Source organism: Rattus rattus, chromosome 10, assembly GCF_011064425.1.
Source record: "Rattus rattus isolate New Zealand chromosome 10, Rrattus_CSIRO_v1, whole genome shotgun sequence".
NCBI classification, from domain to species: Eukaryota; Metazoa; Chordata; class Mammalia; order Rodentia; family Muridae; genus Rattus; species Rattus rattus.
Window position 1 is genome coordinate 19590126 of NC_046163.1, and position 19507 is coordinate 19609632.

Sequence of the window (19507 nt, forward strand, 5' to 3'; positions counted from 1 at the left end):
AGAAGGGTTTCAGCAGGAGAGAAAAGCAGAGTAAGAGAGGGGAAAGAAGTGTGAAAAAGACTATGATTCACCATATACATGTCTAAAACGGTCAGAGAATAAAATAAGAAAAAAATATAGCCCTTTTAGAAACTTAAAATTAAGATAGGCAAAGGCCATTCTGTGCTCCACTATATAAGATCATGGTATTAATCTGTTGCATACTGGTAAGTTTCCAGGTTGAGTGATCACAGCTCTACATTTGAGGGATAATACCAACACCATCATTTCTCATAAAGCAACAAATAAGGAAAGTCGGGTTGGAAAAATGGCGAGCAGGTAAAGACACTTGCTCCTATTCTGACAACCTGTGTTCAATCCCTGGAAATCACATGATGAATAGAAAGAATGTCTCCTGCAAGCTGTCTTTTGACCTTCACATGTAAACTCATGTCTGGTAAGGTAGCCTGGGCATCAAACCTCTACCTGTCTAGGTCATATGCATTAGTAGAGAGCATAATACTTTTATTCTCTTAAATGGTATAGCAATAAATTCTACCCTAAGTTATATCTATCTATCTATCTATCTATCTATCTATCTATCTATCTATCTATGAATATCTATCTATCTATATATATTAGTGCATATATATATAGTAGTGCATATATTAGTGCATTTCTTAATCTTCACCAAAGCTTACCCACATCTGTCAACATAGGGAGAATAAAAGATTGAGGAGTATTTAGTTCTAAATGGGACATTTACGTTGTGTTGTCTTCCATAAGGATCAGGGATGATTGTGGAAGAACGGACAGAAAGATTGTAAGAGCCAGAGGTAGTAGACAACTGCAGCAAAATAGAATTTGCCAGATATGACAATGCTGTTGTGATGAACTCAATACAACACTGTACTGTATTGAGACTGTATGTACAAGACTTGCACAAGATCAAGCCACCCAAAATACCTGTTTGACCAGAGGAGAGACTTAGGATGTCCCATCCCTACCTGACGAGCTCAAGGCAAGTGATGGCTGTTTGGGGAAGTAGAGTTAGCTTTCTTAAAAGATGTAGGCCTTGAGAGACTGACTAGCCATACTCTGGTAGGTTGTCTTTCAACCATGCACAAACAAATTACACTCAATAATTCACAGGGTTTGAAAGACAATTGCCTGAAGTTGTGAGGGAAAAGAGTTAGTGAGGATAAAGGTGGAATTATAGGGAAGCATTCCTTTAATATTTAATTAATAAATAATGATACTTATACTTTTAATGTTTTGTGGTGACTGTACCATTTTACAGTCTCAGAAGTACAAGCACAAGAGTTCCAGTTTTTTCCATTCTAACTAGCACATACTATCCTTGGTTTGGTTAGGAATAGCCAACCTAGCATGTATAAGGTGATATCCCACTGTGGTATTGATTTATACTCCTCTTATGATTAATGATGCTAAACATCTTGTGATATACCTGCTGGCAGTTCATCCTCTTCGGACAAGTATATAGCACTATATTTACTTGCTCCTGAATACTAATTAGTGAAAACTCTGGGATAAGCATCAGTGCTTCTTTTAAACTATAATTTGAAGAGAATGTCATCCTGGGTGTTTCTTTCTGCAGGCCAAATTTAGAGCACAAGACATCTCCCTACAGCCTAAGACCGCGGTGCCACTGGCCAGGGCTCTGTTTGCAGGAAGAGCCTGAGGATGTGGGCCAGTCAGCATCGCCCTTGACATCAGCCTTAGCAATTAAGCACAACTCTGTCCACTCAGAAACAATTTATGATTCTGTCACTCATAAATGGTTCTGTGTCCTTGCTGCGTATATTTTTATTTTCTGCCCCATTCTCATGGCTTAATGTCTTCCATAATCTTATTTATGTGAGGAATATTTTCCCACCACCTTCTGTGCTTCCTGGGTCTCTGTGAATGGCCACACTCTCAAATTCTGAGTCTTTCAAAGCTTTCTCTGATTAACCCATCCCTTAATTTCTAAGTATGCTATGTCCTTTGTGCAGCCAGGATAAAGACGGACTTCACCACTAGATGCATCTGTTCATTCCTCACGTCTCTCCCATTTTGTTTCCCTTGGCACACTCTTCCAAGTTTTATTATTTTCTTTTACTTGTACCTTCTGGAAATCTGGTAACAGATATCATGGGGACAAAGTTTTGGGGCTGAACTGAAAAGGTTTGAGCATTGCCACCCTGTCTGGTTCACAGTGTCAGGGAAATCTGTACATGTATCACTGTGGTCTGTTTCCTGGGTCTCGTCTCAGAGATCACAATTCTTTCTTGAGCATGAAATTTGGAAATGAAAAATTTGATTACCCCACAGGCATAATGTTCCCTAACTGTACAAATGTGAATAAGGTATGCATCCTGTTATATTCCATTTGCTCATTATAAAGTGAGGACAAAAACTACTCTTGGGATTATTGTAAGATGGAAAAAATTGGGGAGTTATGAATTCAATGTTTCTTAGACTGCATCAGAATCCCTCCCGTTTCTACATTTTCACAGCATGTTTTAGTGGAAGAAAGTGGAATTCTTCAAAATTTTCCATAAACAAACCCCGTTTACACCTTTCTAAATTCCAAATTATAAAGTTTGTGGCTAAGTATGCTTTCTTCTTTTATCCTTCAGTTATTTAATACAAATTCATGGTAAACGAACGCGTTCATAGGAGTAACTGACCTAGAAATCAGTCTATAGGGTTACGTGGCAAAGCCAGGCTAGTGGTTTAGGTCTGAGATCTCAGACACGTACAGGCCAAGAGGATCACAAATTCAATGCCAGGAGGACCGTAAGTTCAAGGTCTGTCTGAGCTGCAGAGTGAATTAAGGGCCAATCTGGGAGATGTGGTGAGATCCTCCTTCAAAAGAAATAAAAACTAAAAAAAGATTATGCTATATATTTACTGTGTCAGTATAGGGAAGGAAAGAGTATTATTGAATAGTGGGTTGGGAGACCTGATATTATAAACTCCCCTCTCCCTCTCTCTGTTTGTGTATGTGTGTATGTGTGTGTGTGTGTGTGTGTGTGTGTGTGTGTGTGTGTGTGTGTGTGCATGTGCACATATGCTCATATGTGTTTGGTGCTGATAGAGACCAGAAAGAACCGCCCGCTGCGCTAGAGCTGTAGTTACAGTTATGAGCCACCAGATGTAGGTGATGGGGCAGAGCTCTTGTGCCCTGAAAGAGCAGGTTTTAACTACTGTGCCAACTCCCCAGCCTTACCATTTAATACTTTATAACTTAATCTAGCCATTCCCTCTTCCTACTTAGCTTCTTCTTTTATATAAAAAAATGAGTTGGATTTAATAGTTGCTAAAATCCTTTTAAACTCTTTGATACAATATTTCTCATTAATACCTCGAAAATTCAGGAGAAATAGCATCCTAGCAGATACCAGAAATACAGACAGTGGACTGAGCCATATGAAATGCTCAGATACTATATGTTTAATGTCAATATTTTAGAGATATGTATTTCAATAATGGTTGAATAAGCACTAACTTGGTCTTCCAACAGGAACTCTCCTACACTTTACAGTGGAATATCTTTGTAACAGCATCATTTTACCTACTGATTTAAGATAGAAAGAACATTCAAATAAACTCTCCCAGTGGCTTTATACCTTCCTGGCCGCAGGCCCTGGTCCTACTGCAGATCTTGCTGGAAAGTGATTGATATGGAACAATGCAACCTCAAACCTTGCTCAGCAAACTTTCTCTGTGCACACGAAGCATCACAGCTCAGTCTGGTTTTTCCCCGAGTAAAGGTGCCTTTGGGGTGTTAAATGGACAAAGTTGGTAGGTTTCGATTTCAAAGAAGCCAGCATAATAAATCAGTGAACCTAAAAATACATTCTAAAGGAGATTTCTTTCTCAAACATTTCTTCACTATAACCTGATCCAATGTGTTAACGATCTGAAGTTCAGAAATGCATCTTTCCCAATCCTCCCTTTTCCCTAAGGGTCAGGAGATTTGGGTCAGCTATTTGGCCTGGCAAACTACACTTTCCCTCAAGTTTTAGTTGAGTAAAAATTTCTGTTCTCATCCAACTACACCATTCTGCTGTCATAGATAGCACACGATGCAACGTTAACAGATTTTTAAGATGCAAACACACTGATTTGCTGAACTGGTTTGTGGCTGGTGCTTTTGAAGCTGCCAAGTCTACAGCTATCCCAGTCAGTGCACACGTATTCTCCACAAGACTCATCACTCAGCTTCTATTTGATGGTTTCTAGGGTGGGAGTTCACTTTGCTGCAAATCAATTCGGAACATTGCTGAAGAATTCTAATATTCATTCATTTTTGCTCATGCTGACTCAAAATCTTCCTATAAATGATATCCCCATGCCTTATTTCTTCTCTCTGTTTGGATGTACTGCAAGCCTACTGTTTCCACTCGAATGATAGCAACTAGAAGCTGAAAGTGATATTTGTGCTTCCCTTCCGTCTGTGCTTTCTGGAGAAACTACTCTTTTATCTTTTTAACTCTTTTATCCTCCTATCATTTCTGTGGTGACCTCAGAGGTGGTCTCACAACATAGACCACAGGGGAATTAATATGGCCTACTTGAAATTTCAGTGTCCCCTTCAAGTGTTGATAACATCATTTCTATTATACCAACCTTTGGGCACTAACTATTAAAATGTGGACAGAATGACAGAGAAACCCTTAGAGCACTGTTAACGGAAGTATGCATGGCTCTAAGAGAGCTGAACTCAGAGGGCAGAGGACACTGGTGATTTTCATTTTGTTTGTTTGCTGAGTACAATCCTCGGTTCACTAAAATGGAAGTGGATTTTGCAGTCTTAAAGGCTTAGAGAATAAGATTAAAGGGGTTTACGACAGAAACTGAAAGTGGAATCACAAAATTCTGGAAAGAAGAGAGCCATGGAGATACAGTCTAATTCTAGAGAAAAGTTGCTTCCTCTCACATTGCCAGATAGACCAAGAGAAGTGTACATGTGAGCAGACCACAAGCTGTCCTGCTACAGGCGAGGTGAGCCGAGATTTGCACTGTGCATCCCAAAGCCTGCCCTAGCCCAGTACTGAGATTTTTGATATAGCTATTTGACTGCTTGCTAAATTAAAAAGCTGTTTTGGGGGAGTCTAAAACAACTCATAGTCTCTTACACCATGAGTCAGAATACTCAAGGTTAGAATACTTAAGATGTAACCTCGCTCTCTTCTTTTCTCTGCTCGCTTGCCCTCTTCCCCTTTGTCCCTTCTCTCCTATTCCCCTCCCCACTTCCTTCCACATCATCATGGCCGGCCTTAACTTCTCCCCTCCTCTACTCTTCTTCTCTCACTAAACCTTTCCACATGGAAAAAAAATGTAACCTCAAATTACAAGGTAAAACAACAACAACAACAACAACAATAACATCAACAACAGCAGCAACAAAATCATCACAGAGCAACCATTGCCATGTGTAGGAGGACATTTAACTGAGGGAGACCAAGTTCAACATGACTCGGATACAGGACTTAGCCAACTTTTAGGGCAGCTATTATAATAGACAACTAAAGGATAAGCAAGCAGAAACTGACAAAATTACTGCCCTTGTGACATTGTTAAGCCCTTAAGCAAAGCTTTTTACTTGCGTTATCAAAGCTTTCACGTTTTTCTCACTTGCTACAATATCATGGCAAGGTCATTTCAGAAAAAGCATTTATCCGCATTAAAATTAAAATATCAAGAAAAGAAAGTACTATTACTTCTCAAGATCCATGGTTATTGGAAGGTGATAATTCTCTTATCATTGTGGCAGATGTGTTAGATGGTCCTTGACCTAGAGAAGTCTATTACTGAGTGTTGCTTATGTGTGGGGGGGGAGTAAGGGGGGGGCTGTATGCTTGATCTACATTATGGTCACTAAAAAGAAGCCCAAAGTGAAGTGACAAAGGTATGAGGAAAAGAAGTTTTATTACACCTCAGGTTTCAGGAAGGCTAGGAATTTGCTAGAGGAAGAAAGAGAAGGAACTAAGAGTTTCAAGAGAGAGCTGTTCAAATCCCAGAGAGATGAGGATGAGGATCTCTGCCTAGCTACCAAGTAGAGTTCTGAGACAGTGGCAAAGAACTGAGGCTCAAGAGGGAGTTGAGTGATTGAGAATTTATGAAGAGTTCCCACCAAAATCAGTCGTGGAAGCCAAATTCACCACCTCGATGCTGTGCGACAATCTAAGCCAAAGATATGAAAGTAGGCTAGATTAGAGATATGAAACTCAAGTTCCCAGCAAAAGGTCCAGATGTGTATGACTTGCTGTGCAAAGACTCACACCAGAGCAGGGGTAAAGGGAACCCTCATGATCTGTGTTCACCAATAACAATTACAAACCACCAGGAGACAAATTCTGTCATGTGGAAAATTCAACAGAAACAAAAACAGGTGGATGAACACTTGAAGAGCTTATAACATTAGCACAGCCTGTAACAGACTAACTACAGGTTCGTAGTCATTGTAACGTAAAATAAAAGGTAGTAATACAGTGAAAACATTAAAACATTGACAGAAGAAACAGTTGATTTGTAAGAAAGTAACATGTATAGAAATGGCAAAGGTAACAGAAATACAGGAAACCACCAGTGTTTTCTTTATAAATGGATTGTCAGTGTACAAAGACCTGACCAATACAGATGCGGATGCTCGCAGCCAACCATCGGACTGAACTCGGGGACCCTGCTGGGAGAGCTGGCAGAAGAACTGGAGGAGCAGAGGGGGATTGCAACACCACAGGAAGAACAATGTTGGCTGGCCAGACCACCCAGTGCTCCCAGGGACTAGACCACCAACTAAGGAGTGTACAGGGAGGAATGCATGGCTCCAGATACATATGTAGCAGAGGATGGCCTTGTCTGACATAAATGGGAGGGGAGGCCCTTCATTCTGTGGAGGTTTTATGCTGCAGTGCAGAGGGATGTTGGCGCTGTGGGGTGGGAGTGCGTGGGTAGATGGTTGGGGAAACACTCTCACGGAAGCAAAGGGGAGGTGGGAAGAGGGCAGATGGGATAGAGAGGTTGTGGAGGGATAACCAGGAAGGGGGTTATCATTTGAGATATAAACGAATGGGCTGAATAATAAAAAAAATTAATAAAAAAAGAAAAAGAAAAACATGCAGACTGTAGCTCAGAATGAAGACACTAGCCACCAGTGAGGGCATGGCAGGTAAATTCTTTTTTTTTTTTTTTTTTTTTTTGTTCTTTTTTTTTTTTTTTCTTCGGAGCTGGGGACCGAACCCAGGGCCTTGCGCTTCCTAGGTAAGCGCTCTACCGCTGAGCTAAATCCCAGCCCGCAGGTAAATTCTTAAGATAGACCCATTGCTCTACTTCTTGCATTCATTTTTTTGGTCCATTCCCTCTGTGTATAGCTGAGAGCTCTCAGGCTTCTAATCCACGGAATATAGTGACAATCAGAGAATTAGACCCTAAGCATAGCATCCAGGTGACAAGTGTGTACGGCTTTTATTTTAAGGTAGTACCATTGTAGAGACAAATGCTGCACATGGCTTGTACAGACATCCACAAAACCACACAATTCAGTATATCTATATATGACTCTCAAGTTTATATATTAAGCCCAGACTCATTCTTTGATATCAAGTCTAAAACAGTGACACGTATAAATCACATTGCACTTCTCTGCCAGAGCGTTATAAGTCATTGATTTATTCAGTGGATCAGTCTTTCAAATAGATTTCACCAGATTGAACTCTCACTCTAGACTTTGCTCATGGCTACTTAGAAGTTCAAAATTCTCTTTTCCTTTGTTCGTGTTACTGTAGTTGTCTCTTAGTTACATATTCATTAGTGCGGTCTTATCTGTCCTTAATCCATTTCTATGTAAAAGTTCAGGTACCTTTGAGAGTATAAGTGTAATTGTCGCTTTTATGTTGAAGCCTTTAAAGGCTCCCAAGTGGTCTTAGGATGGAAAGCCATCGTCTTTACATGACTTTAAGCATTTTCCGTTTACTTCTAGAGCTGAGACTAACCATGCTCCCCCTCTGTTTCCTAGCCATGCCATGCAAACTTCACAGCTCCTCCTGCCTGGAATATTGTAGTCTTCCCCATCTCTCCTTTTCCACCAAGTTTCTACTTACCTTCAAATCTCAGCAAAGCCATTGTAAAGCTTGCCTTCTTGACCCTCTACATCCAGTTTTAATTTTGGACAAAACCCCCTTGCTTCCCAGGCCGCACAGTGGAGACCTACTTTTATCACAACACTGGCTGAAGAATTCCTCATCTTGATTTATCTGCCTTCCTTACCTATTCTTCCTTTGGCTTTATGTGGGCGAGCATCATGTTCACTCATGGCGGTTGGCCAGGAATTACCAGGGAGTGGCATACTGTAAGTCCTCATTACATCATTTGTTGAGTAAGGTACTAAAGGCCACGCCAAGCGATATGGAAAGGACACTAGTAGTTGAAACAGAATTTTTCTCTAAATCACTAAACTCAAGTAGTATAACCCTACTTCCAGAAAGAGATTTAATTTGGAAGTATTGACTAGATAACTTCTATTTTAGCCATCTTCCAGAAAAACTTAGTAAAATAAAAGTTGGGATGGGAGGAATTTATTGATATGTAGTATTGAAAAGCGTAGTTAGAAAAAAAAAGATGTACTGAAAATGGTTCCTCACAATCCTGACCCAGATTTCTGAACCAGCACTAACTGAATTTACTTTTCTCTTTACAATCAAAACATGGCATCTCTCCAAGTTTCCCTGTTTCTCTTTTTTTCAGCAGAGAGAGAGAGGGTGCTTCAATCCACTCCCATGTATAAACTCACAAAGGAGGAAGACAGTCAACCCCAATCACAATCCGGTGTGCTACAGCTGTTAATGATGAAACATCAGCAAATAAATGTAGTCAATTACAGAGATTTGATACGTGTGTGTGTGTGTGTGTGTGTGTGTGTGTGTGTGTGTGTGTGTGTGTGAATTATGAAAACCTGAGTGTGTGAATTTCTGTCTTTTAGGTATGATGGTCTTTTCTCATGATCAGGTCAAACTGAGACCAGCTTTGTCAGAGATGATGTAAGTCAGGAGTAAAAACAAATGAGGTATTGGATTACAGAGTCACTTGCCTACCAAAGAAAGTCCGTGGAACCTGGCCTTGGTGTCATGGTGCTTACTTGCAATGACACGTATGGGGGAAGGAGTCATCAAGAGATGACTACTCATACTTGTGTCTGGTGTCGAGCTGCTGGTGGTGGTGCTGCTGGTAGTGGTGTTGGTGATGGTTGTCTGTGTGACTGAGCCTACTTGCGGATCACTTACTGTGTAACCCTCAGTCCAAGTAAGCAAAGGCATGTGTCACCAGAGAATGACAAACAGAACAGAAGGAAGAAAGATTTTATTTTTCTGTGAAAATGAGGAGAATCCTTAGTCACACAGACATACTTGAACTATGGAGAAATAAGGAGAATAGAAAGAGGGCATTTAGCAAGAAGCTATTAAATGATAATAAGACAGTTGGAAAACAGGAAAACAATCAACAGTTACAGTGACAACAGAAGCATTAGAACTGCACAGAGAATGACACTGTGGGTAAATACTCCTTAAATATATTCTGTAGGGAGCACATCACATTGAGAACAGTTGAAGTCATGTGTGGAAGGGAGCGAACCTGAAACTCTGCATATTGTCTCTGACTGTAATCTACTCATTGCAAATACTTAGGAATGCAAATATTTTTGGAAACGTTTTCCCTGCCTTTCTGGCTACAAGGTCTCATTTTAGGAGAGCGATGTGGACACCATGCTTTGGATACAAGGAAAATGCTGAGAAGGAAGGACAGAGCTCAGCATCACTACTACTGTAAAAGGGTTGCTGCGGGATGGAGGCTGCTATGTAAAATGAATAAGTACTGAGGAATAGAGCAATACCCCTTTGTCTGACTGGCATATCTGGATTCGCCTTGGTCATTGCCACAGCAAAAGCTCTTCTTTAAAAACAGTCGTGACCCACTGAGCATTGATAACATGCAAAACGCAAGTTACCCACATGCTTTCAAACCAGGGCAGCTCCTGAAGACATGGACACATTCACAGAAGGGCATCTTTCAGACTACTGCTACTTCAGTGGTGGTGTGAATTCATTCCAAGTATTCCCTCCTCAATGAACACTAATGACATCTCTGTTGGACTGATATAGACCCCCCCACCCTGCAAAGATATTTTGCATAAATACCAAATCAGGGAATTCTTGATGGGAAAGTCAAACCCCCTACAAATGTGTCAGTACCTAATGGAAAGTTTTCATTTGTAATGAAAAGGGGGAAATGTGAGGGAAACTAATAGAGAAAATGCTCTCTGCTATTTGCTGGTGGAAAGTATGGTCCATGATATCAGAAGTGATGCTGATGAAGGATACTGTGAGCACCGTCTCTAGCCCATCTTTTTTCTGTGTTCCTGGGGATGAACTCATCTCTTCTTCATGTAGAAAAGAACTGTCCGTGGAGAATAGCTTTGCAGGAAGACACACATGACTATAAAAATGTTTATAGATATTTTTAAATGTTCATGTTACATATAACTGGTAAGAAGGAGGACCACACACCACATTAGAATCATGGTGAGGGGGGCAAACCGTCAATAGGAAAATAGGGAACGTGCAGAGGTGGAATGGAGAGAAAAGGTTTTCTAAGTGTAATGAAAATCATTCAACATGGAAGCATTGAGGACGACAGTGCCCCAGGACTCAGTAGGCTGGGTGATGAGCTCTTTCTGACTGTATTAGAACATTCTTAGGGGCTGGAAAGAGCACTGACTGCTCTTCCACAGGTCCTGAGTTCAATTCTCAGGCACCACGTGGGGGCTCACAACCATCTTTAATGGAATCTGATGCCCTCTTCTGGTGTGTCTAAAAAAACTAGAATAGGAAAATACCTTCTATAGACCCAAACTGCTTGTGGTGTACTTAAATGCATTATCATCCTCCAAGTCTGCAGTTCTCAACCTGTGGGTCACGAACCCTTTGGGGGAATCAATGACCTTTTCACAGGTGTCACTTAAGACTGTGAGAGAACCTAATATTTACATTATGATTTATAAGAGTAGAAGGATTATGAAGTAGCAATGAAAACAATGTTATGGTTGGGACCACTACAACAGGAAGAGCTGTACAAAAAGGGTTGTTGCACGAGGAAGGTTGAGAATCACCTCTCTAAATGGATTCTATTCCCTAATTTTCCCTTTGTCGTACACTGAGACAAGAGGTTTCTTGAAAGTCAATGTTTTGCACGTTAATAATTTTCCTGTGCACCCCACTCTACCACTGGTTCATCATTCATGCGCAGGATGAGGTAGGACAGGAGTTGAAAGAGGTTTTGCCACAGTAAGAGGGACACATAGAAGGAAAGGCCGCTTACATCCAGCTCACAGCGCTCGCCCGCAAAGGCCACATCACAGATGCACTGGAATCTGTTGACCAAGTCCCTGCACAGGCCTCCGTTGATGCAGGGGTCAGAGGCACATTCATTGATGTCCTCTTCACACCTGGAAAATGGATATAAAAGCAGATGCCCCAGGTCAGGCAAGCGGATTGTTAGATGGAGCGACGGTTTGTCCCTCTTCCTAACATGGCATAGAGTTTGCACCAAATCTACCCAATTAAACACACTGGATAATTTCAGAGGTTCCTTAACAGCCTTTTAATACATTCTGAGTTTTGTGGAAATTTGTCTGTGCACAAATGCACAGACATAGGTGTACACATTGAATTAATTCAAATAAGAAAATGACTGCAAATATTTAGAAGTCCTGATTGTCCCTCAGGAGCATGGGTCGGTTTGCCACCTTTTAAATGTCAGCTTTATTGGATAGACACTGGGGTGGGGGTGACTTTGCTAGCCTGGAATCTACAGGGCAGAGACAGCACACACTGTGAAAGTTCTAGAGTCTCTCTGCCTCAGGATAGACTTGGCTAATTCTAGGAGCTGTTGAATTATTTTCCTTTGAAATTCAATTTGTTTAAGCATTTAGAAAAGTAAGGAAGAACCCAGTTAATAAATCCATGGTCTAGTAGTGACAAGGAACTCTAAACGTTCTAGTGTTTTCCTATATGACTTTTCTGGGAAAAAAAGAACAATATCCACTCTAAGGTACTTGAGTACTGTCTGCCTCCTTTTCAACCAATATTTTTTTCTTTTGATTTTTTAAAAAACTGATATATGAACACAAAAATGGCAGACACGTGGGAAGTGTGTGTGTGTGTGTGTGTGTGTGTGTGTGTGTGTGTGTATGGGTATGTGAGTGTGTATATGTGTGATGTTGATACTGTGTATACAATGGTGTATGTTCAAATGAGGTTGAATTAATCAAATGGCACATCCTTCTATTGACGCTTTCATTTAAGTTTTAGGTTTTTGGAATGTATAGTCGCAACTCCTTGTTCTGGCCCTCCAAGGATTAGTTCAGTGGTTTTATTTACCGCGTGGCAGATACTCTGCTAAGGCCTTGAGGGTGGAGCAGTGGTGAAGGCATTTGCGCTATCTGAGGAAAAACTCTGCAGAACCGTTTACGATATAAAGTGTTTTTAATCTCCACTTCCCCCCAACGTAGAACGTCTGTGTGTGCAGAGACTTCTCACCAGGCTCTAATGCAAGGGCTGAGGTGGAGGAGCTGTGAGATGGTGTGATGGGAAATGGAGATTCAGTCCAAGGAAAATAGCTCTTTATCCATGGGATACCGAACATAGCTGAGACTCTCTGTTTTCCTTTTATGGCCCTGGCTTCTGGGCTGGAAGGAGGCTTCTCTGATTAGATCCCAGCCAAACTTGACGACTCTCAGGAGCTTGCCAAGTATTCTGTGTATGGGTGGCCAGCATTCACACCATCCATCACCTGAACGTGCTGGACTGACAACATGAAGCTGGAAGCTTAGGCACGCTCAATAGCTTCTCAGTATCCTCCACTGTGTGGAAGTCTCACAGCTCTAGGCCTTGGGAGACTGCCTAAACATTTCCAGCCCTTCCTCCTGCCTTCTTTTATTTCCTTACTGATTTCTATTTTGAACAAAACAGTGGATGCTGCATATGCATAGAAAACAGCAGGGGAGCCTTATTAGAAAATAATAGGACTGAATGTGGTGCCTCATTCCCCAAATCCCAACAGTGAGACAAGTCAGGCAGAGGAATGATAGCAAGTTCGAGGCCAGCCTCTTCTATGTAGCAAGCTCTAGACAAGCCAGGGCTACAAATGGGATCCTGTCCTCAAAGAAAAAGCAAGATAAAAACAAATGAAAAAGATGATAATTAATATATGGAAAGTCAAAGTAAAGCCATTAGGATCTCCTGAATTCATTAATGATGATTAATGTGTTTGCAAAATCAGAATATATTAAACGCACACTCACTGCTAGAAATAACTTTGTACTAGTGAAGTCTATGTGGAGAAAATCTTCCCTGGGAAGAAAAGAAAATTAGTAATCCCACCTTCATCTCAATCAATAATTTAAATGGCAAGTATGACTTTCAAAACTGATATACATTGGAGGAAATGGAAATATTTACTGCAAAAAATAATTGAGGGTTTTGGATGACTGCTATTCATTGTGCTATTAAGGGGAGATAATATTAAGCCAGGAGGCAATGAGCATTTGAAGAGAGTAAAGAGTTATTTACATTTAGGCCAAAGATCTATTTATAATATTTTGAGGATATGAAATCAGAGGCATGTCATGCTGTGATAAACTGGAACACGAATGGGACTCCTCTAATTCCTTCTGCACACACGTGTGTCTCAACTGCCTGTACCTTATTCTAGGAGATGGAGAAACACATTTTGTATTTTGCTTTAACTGTGCTGAGCAAACGCTTACTCACGAATTCACGGCAGCTTTCCCAGTAGAGCAGCACCAGCTTCGATGGCAGCTCAACCTTCATTGCTGCATACATTTAACTCAGCATCAATCTGTAGCTTAATCCGCATGCACCTTCACACACACACACACACACACACACACACACGCACACACACACACACGCACACACACATACATATACACACATACACATACATATACACACATGCACACACACATACACACACATACATACATGCACACACACACACGCATGCATACATGCACACATACAAAATAAAAACAACAAAATCTTGCTCACAGAGCTCTGAGATGTAGGTATATGGGTGGATTAGTGCTAAACCAATGGTAATGTTCTATCTGTCTAAATAATGCCCATGTTCATAGAGTCCTGGTTTTTACCAGTTTGGGGATGGAGATCTCTTGGGGCATCTGATCAAAGCATGTCTTCTCTTCCCCTTGACCACACCCCAGCCAGGCAAATGCATACACAACTTTCCCTGTATCACTAGCTGGGCACCTCTGACTAGGTGAACAGTGAAAGGGCTTTTCTGTGAACGAAAGAATTGCCCGGGTAAGGAGTACATATACTTTTGGGTTGAAGTCAATCAAATAAGGTAACTTTTAGGTGTGTTTTATTTTACTTCAAAAGCAACCATATTGAAATCATATATTAGAGTTAGCGTGGGCAGGGAAGGACTCCATGAATCCAGAAGGACTTATAGGAAAGAATAAATAAGACATTATGTATTTTAAAAATCGTATTTTCTTATTTGAAGTCTTGGCTGGTAAAATATTCTATACTTTGACCTACCCTGTAATTTTTCTTCTTTTTTATTGCTTGATTCTGTCTGGACCTATATTTCAACATGGATTTTTTTCCTGTGGGAACTGAGATGAAAAATTGGAGGAGAAAATGAACTCTGGGCAATCCCTCTGTTCTTTACCTCAGAACTTTTATCCATAAAGTTCCAGCGTAACTCACCACTCTCCAGTGAAGCCTGGCCGGCACACACATTTCCAGTCCTCCTGGAACACGGAGCAGCTGCCTCCGTTGTAGCAAGTGAAGTTTGTCTTCTCGTTCCCACAGACTGTTGAGGGTAATCTGCCGTGTCTAGAGAGATAAAAATAATGGCCACAGCTGTTTATCTTGTTCATCCCGTGCAAGAAAAAAAAATTTTTTTTGAAAAGTTCATATATGTTGTCAATGTTAGGCTAATTAAGCTCTGAGGCCGAGGAACAATTAATGCTGGATTGTGCTGCATCGTAAAACACTACGTTCTTCAGCAAAAAGCCCCTCCTGGAGCCCACTGCAACCAACGTGGTCATCCATCTTTCCTTCTCCGCAGCTTTCGTGCATAAGATAAGATCTATGCCATGGGGTGGCCGTAAATTCAAGTCTGGGAAGGAACTCACTCTAGCTAGAACTGCAGCTGCTTGTTCTAATAAATCAACAGAGGCCATAGGAAAATTGCATCCCTATAAAGGGCAGGAAAACAAGGAGACCACTCTGGTACTCAGGCCCTCGTGTGATTTCTCTGTTGGCTTTCAGAACTGAACTACAGTTGCCCTGCCAAGACTTGCTTGCTCCCTCTCTCATAATTCATAGCCTTGCACAGCGCCAGCCAACTGCTGTCCAGGCGGTTTGTGTATAATACTCAATGTGACTACATGCGAGTTCAGCATGGGGCTCTTGGTATAGCCGAAAAGCTGGACACACTGAAGAACTCTTATAAAAGGCAGACTAGATTGTTAAAAGCTAAGAAAATACTGCTAGACAGAAATCCCTAGGCTTGAAAGGGCTGATCTTGGAGCAGATTTTAAAATTATTGCTCAGGATCTTCAGTCATATGTGTGTGTGCACATATGCATGCATGCATGCGCCTGTGTGTGTGTGTGTGTGTGTGTGTGTGTGTGTGTGTGTGTGTGTGTGTGATCAGATACAGAATGAATATTCTGGAAGTGGAGAGCAGATTCACAATCGTCCTGTTAGGCCCTGAAGCTAGCACCTGGATGATGGTATAAAGGTGTGTCGTCTTTTCAAAAGAGCCTAATAACTCTACTTCAAAAAGAAAATGTCATAAGGACATTTCAAAAGAGTTAAGAATGCCAACCCGCTCCAAAAGGAGTCATTTGCATTGCAAATCTCCAGCTTTATACGCAGCACCTTGGCTTAATAAATAGCACCCGAAAAGTTCATTAGAAGGGACTTTTGAGAACTTTATTCTTTAAAACGTGACTTTGATGGATCAGTCAGAAAAAGACTCAGAGAACTCATTCCTAGCACATATATATTTTCTTATCTATGGTCACTGTGTAAGACTCCTAATTTGTACCCCCAAGTTTTGGTTTTAACCAGTCAGGTTACTCCTTGACAAATGATCCTGTTAACTTGCAAGAAATAATGTCTATTAAATCACCTGAACACTTAGGACTTCTCACTGTGCCTTGCCACTGAAGCTCTGCACAACATTAGATGCTGCAGAAGATGAACACAGCTTCTCCCAGGCACGGCTGCATGTAATGTGTGCCAAGATGCTCTACCTGTGAATTAAAGTGATGCTTACAGCCTGCCAATTTACTCCACTCCAGGTATTCTTGTCCACGTCCTAGAACATGGTATTCGTTAATCACTACCCTTTCACCTCCCTATAACGACTCGGTTATTTTATAAATGTAAGGCCAAAACATCAATGACAGTAACAGGATTAAAAGATTCTTTGTTTAATCTCTATTTTTCACAGCATAAAAATGACGTGGTCACAAGAGCAATAGACTTCCATTGCAATTTCAGAACAAATGTGAAATTCTTTAAAATGGGTTAAGTTGAACAGATATTCTTTTAGTGACGTGCTGAGTATTGTATAACGACCGTTTTGCATTGGTGTATGCCCTACATTTTCTTTACTAAGCTGTGTCATAATTCTCTAAGTTATACAAAACACGTGATACAGGATATTGCATAATATATAATTGCACCTTTGCACGATCAGATTGTGATGGGAGTGTTCCAAACCAGTCCTGTTTAGCACATGTGGATGGACATTTAAGGGGGAGAGCCTCCTAGACTGACAAGGAAAATTCAGAGCACAGCCCCAGAGACTGAGCTCTTCACGGACTTTGTGCCCACCTGCAAAATCTGCCGGTAAAATTTCCAAGACAGAGGCAAGCGTAGCCCTGAGCTCCACTGACACAGGTGGCCCCATTGGCACACTGATGACTCTTGCAATTGTCTACCTCCGCGTCACAGTTCCCACCAGTATAGCCAGGCTCACACCTGCAGTGGTAGGCTGCAACCCCGTCCGAGCAGTTGCCATGGACACAGGGGCTGGAGGAGCACTCATCAACGTTGATTTCGCAGTATGTCCCCGACCATCCCGGGAGACAGGCACACCGATAAGAGCTGTAGCTGTCTTCGCAGATTCCTCCATGCAGACAGGGGCTAGAGCGGCAGGCACTGAGTGGCAAACAGCCAGTAAGTACCACATTTGTAGAAACTTTGAGAAACTGCTCTTCTTGGGGCTTACGAGTGACACCATGAAGACTTTCAAAGTAAGAGAGATACAGCCCTCCGATCTGTAGTGTGCTCAGACAGCCCTGCAGGCCTTTCTGATTGTCAATAGCTTGGTCACCCACATAGATGTCTGTATTGTCCTTCAGAAAGTTCAGGTTTCCAGTAGCAACTGCACTTATCACAAAGGGTGTCTGGTCGTCCACCTCCATTTGCCACTGGGAGGTCTGGGCCCCTGGGTCTATCATGGAAAAAGTCACTCGGTGCCATGCGCCGTCATTCACCAATTGGGAACCCGTCAGATGCAGCGTATAAAAGCTGTTGCCACTTCGCAGTTGAAAGAGCAATCTGGAGTCTTGAATGCTAATATTGAGAAACTCTGGTTCTTTTTCTGCATGCAGTATCATCGCATTTGTATCCTGTGTTCTGAAACCAAATGTGATGTTGGTGAGTTCTCTGGTAATATTCCCATTGCTTCTGAACAATATTTCGCTGCTTAATCCGCTGAAAGCAGCATTGGCGATACCTAAAGCGGGAAGGGGAAACTGATTGTCAACTTCATTCATTGCATCACGCCACTGATGTTTGCACAGGTTGTTAGACATGTTCCGTACTGTGCTATCGGCTCTCAAGTTGTGTCGTATACAGATGTTATCATGGTACTTGTTTTACAAGAGAATAACTTGAGATTCACAGAAGCTGAGTAACTTGGTCATTTAAAAAAAACAAAACAAGACAAAAACACCAAACTGGAAAGTCAAACCTGCCTATTGTGATACCAGAATTCAGCACACACCTTTCTTTTCATTTCAAATCTCCAGGAATGCCCATTACTGATTTCCATTGGCTTGTATCAGGGAAGCCTTTCTTATCCATTTCACACATAAACTAAACACACAGAAATCACAAACTTAGTTTTGGTGACATGCCAATTAGTTAACAATGGACCCTGGCTTTTGATTGAGTTAAAAGAAACATTCACAAATGATGCATTGATTTAGGACATAAAGACCTTCAATTACATGCCAAGGTACCAACTAGCCATCTACAGTCAAGTAAATTCATGTGGTTAGGAAACTGGAAAATAATAGTTTTTTTGTGTTCAGCTATTTCAGCGAATATAGCACTCTTGACTGTCTTGCTGCATTTCTTTATTAAAATCGCTATAATTTTATAATTATAACAACTATCTCCTAAATGCTCCGACTCCATGTCTGCTTGCAGTCTGTGTACAACCTTGAGAAAAGAGAAGCAGAAGCCCCACCCGCTACGTTCTAGCAGACCTGTCGACCTAATGAATAGTGTCCATGCCAGCCCTCTTTGCAACATTACAGCGACACACTGTCCTTATTCCTTTCTGGAGGTCAGGCTGTCAGGTCTCGTGTTGGGTTCTGTTCATTTTCACTATTTTTAGCCTTTTCTTATGTGCACCCATTTTTTTTTTGCCCCGCACCAACATTTCCCTTCCATTTTTGTAATTTTTCCCCACTGCTGTACAAATAAACTATGATTGCTGAAAATTTTAAAAAAAGAGAGCCCACAAGACCCCATAGCATTGCCCTGACTGCTATTCTGCTGTCTTATTTCTCTGTTCCTGTTACTGCAAAAACTTAATATTCTGTAAACTCGCTTTAATTTTCTCATCTCTCATTTTCTCTGATTTTCTCCCTATCACTTCACTGAAACTGCTCTTGTCGAGGTCACAATGACCTCAACCCTGTGGTCAATTTTCTGTTCTCATTTTTTTCTTACTTTTCAGCAGAGGTTGATCTGAAAGCATGGTTGGGGACTTTCATTGTGAGGCTCTGTTCCAGCCACCATCATTGGTGATACGGAAGATTTTGCTTTCCAGCTTCCCTATTTCTGTGGCTTCTGAAGATGGCTCTAACGACCACTTCTTAGTTTAAGATGTGAATTTTAGGTGCCATCTTTCAAGTCTATGGGATCTGACCCCATTTAATTGCCTACTTCCAGTTCTCAATATCTCCCCCTCATTCACGTGCCACAGTCACAAAAACAAGGAGCTTGTCCTCACACAAGCCTTTAATAGTCACTGAAACTTCAACCTGGAATATTCTTTCTCCAGGGTTCCCCATGCTCAGCACCTCCTCAGCGTTGCTCTCTGCTGAAATGTCACCTTTGCCTGACTGTCCAAGTTAAAATGGGTCTTCCTTGCATCCTTC

At 41.4% G+C, this 19507-nt stretch overlaps 1 protein-coding gene across 1 annotated transcript in view; it reads right to left on the reverse strand.

Annotated features, from left to right (window-relative positions):
- Crb1 (crumbs cell polarity complex component 1) overlaps positions 1–19507 on the reverse strand; it is a 173467-nt gene that overhangs the window by 25719 nt on the left and 128241 nt on the right. The window contains exons 9-11 of the mRNA XM_032915188.1: positions 16944–17850; positions 14799–14927; positions 11362–11488 (exon numbers count right to left, since the gene is read on the reverse strand). Coding sequence (XP_032771079.1) covers positions 11362–11488; positions 14799–14927; positions 16944–17850 — 1163 coding nt within the window. The remainder of the gene's footprint in view (positions 1–11361; positions 11489–14798; positions 14928–16943; positions 17851–19507) is intronic.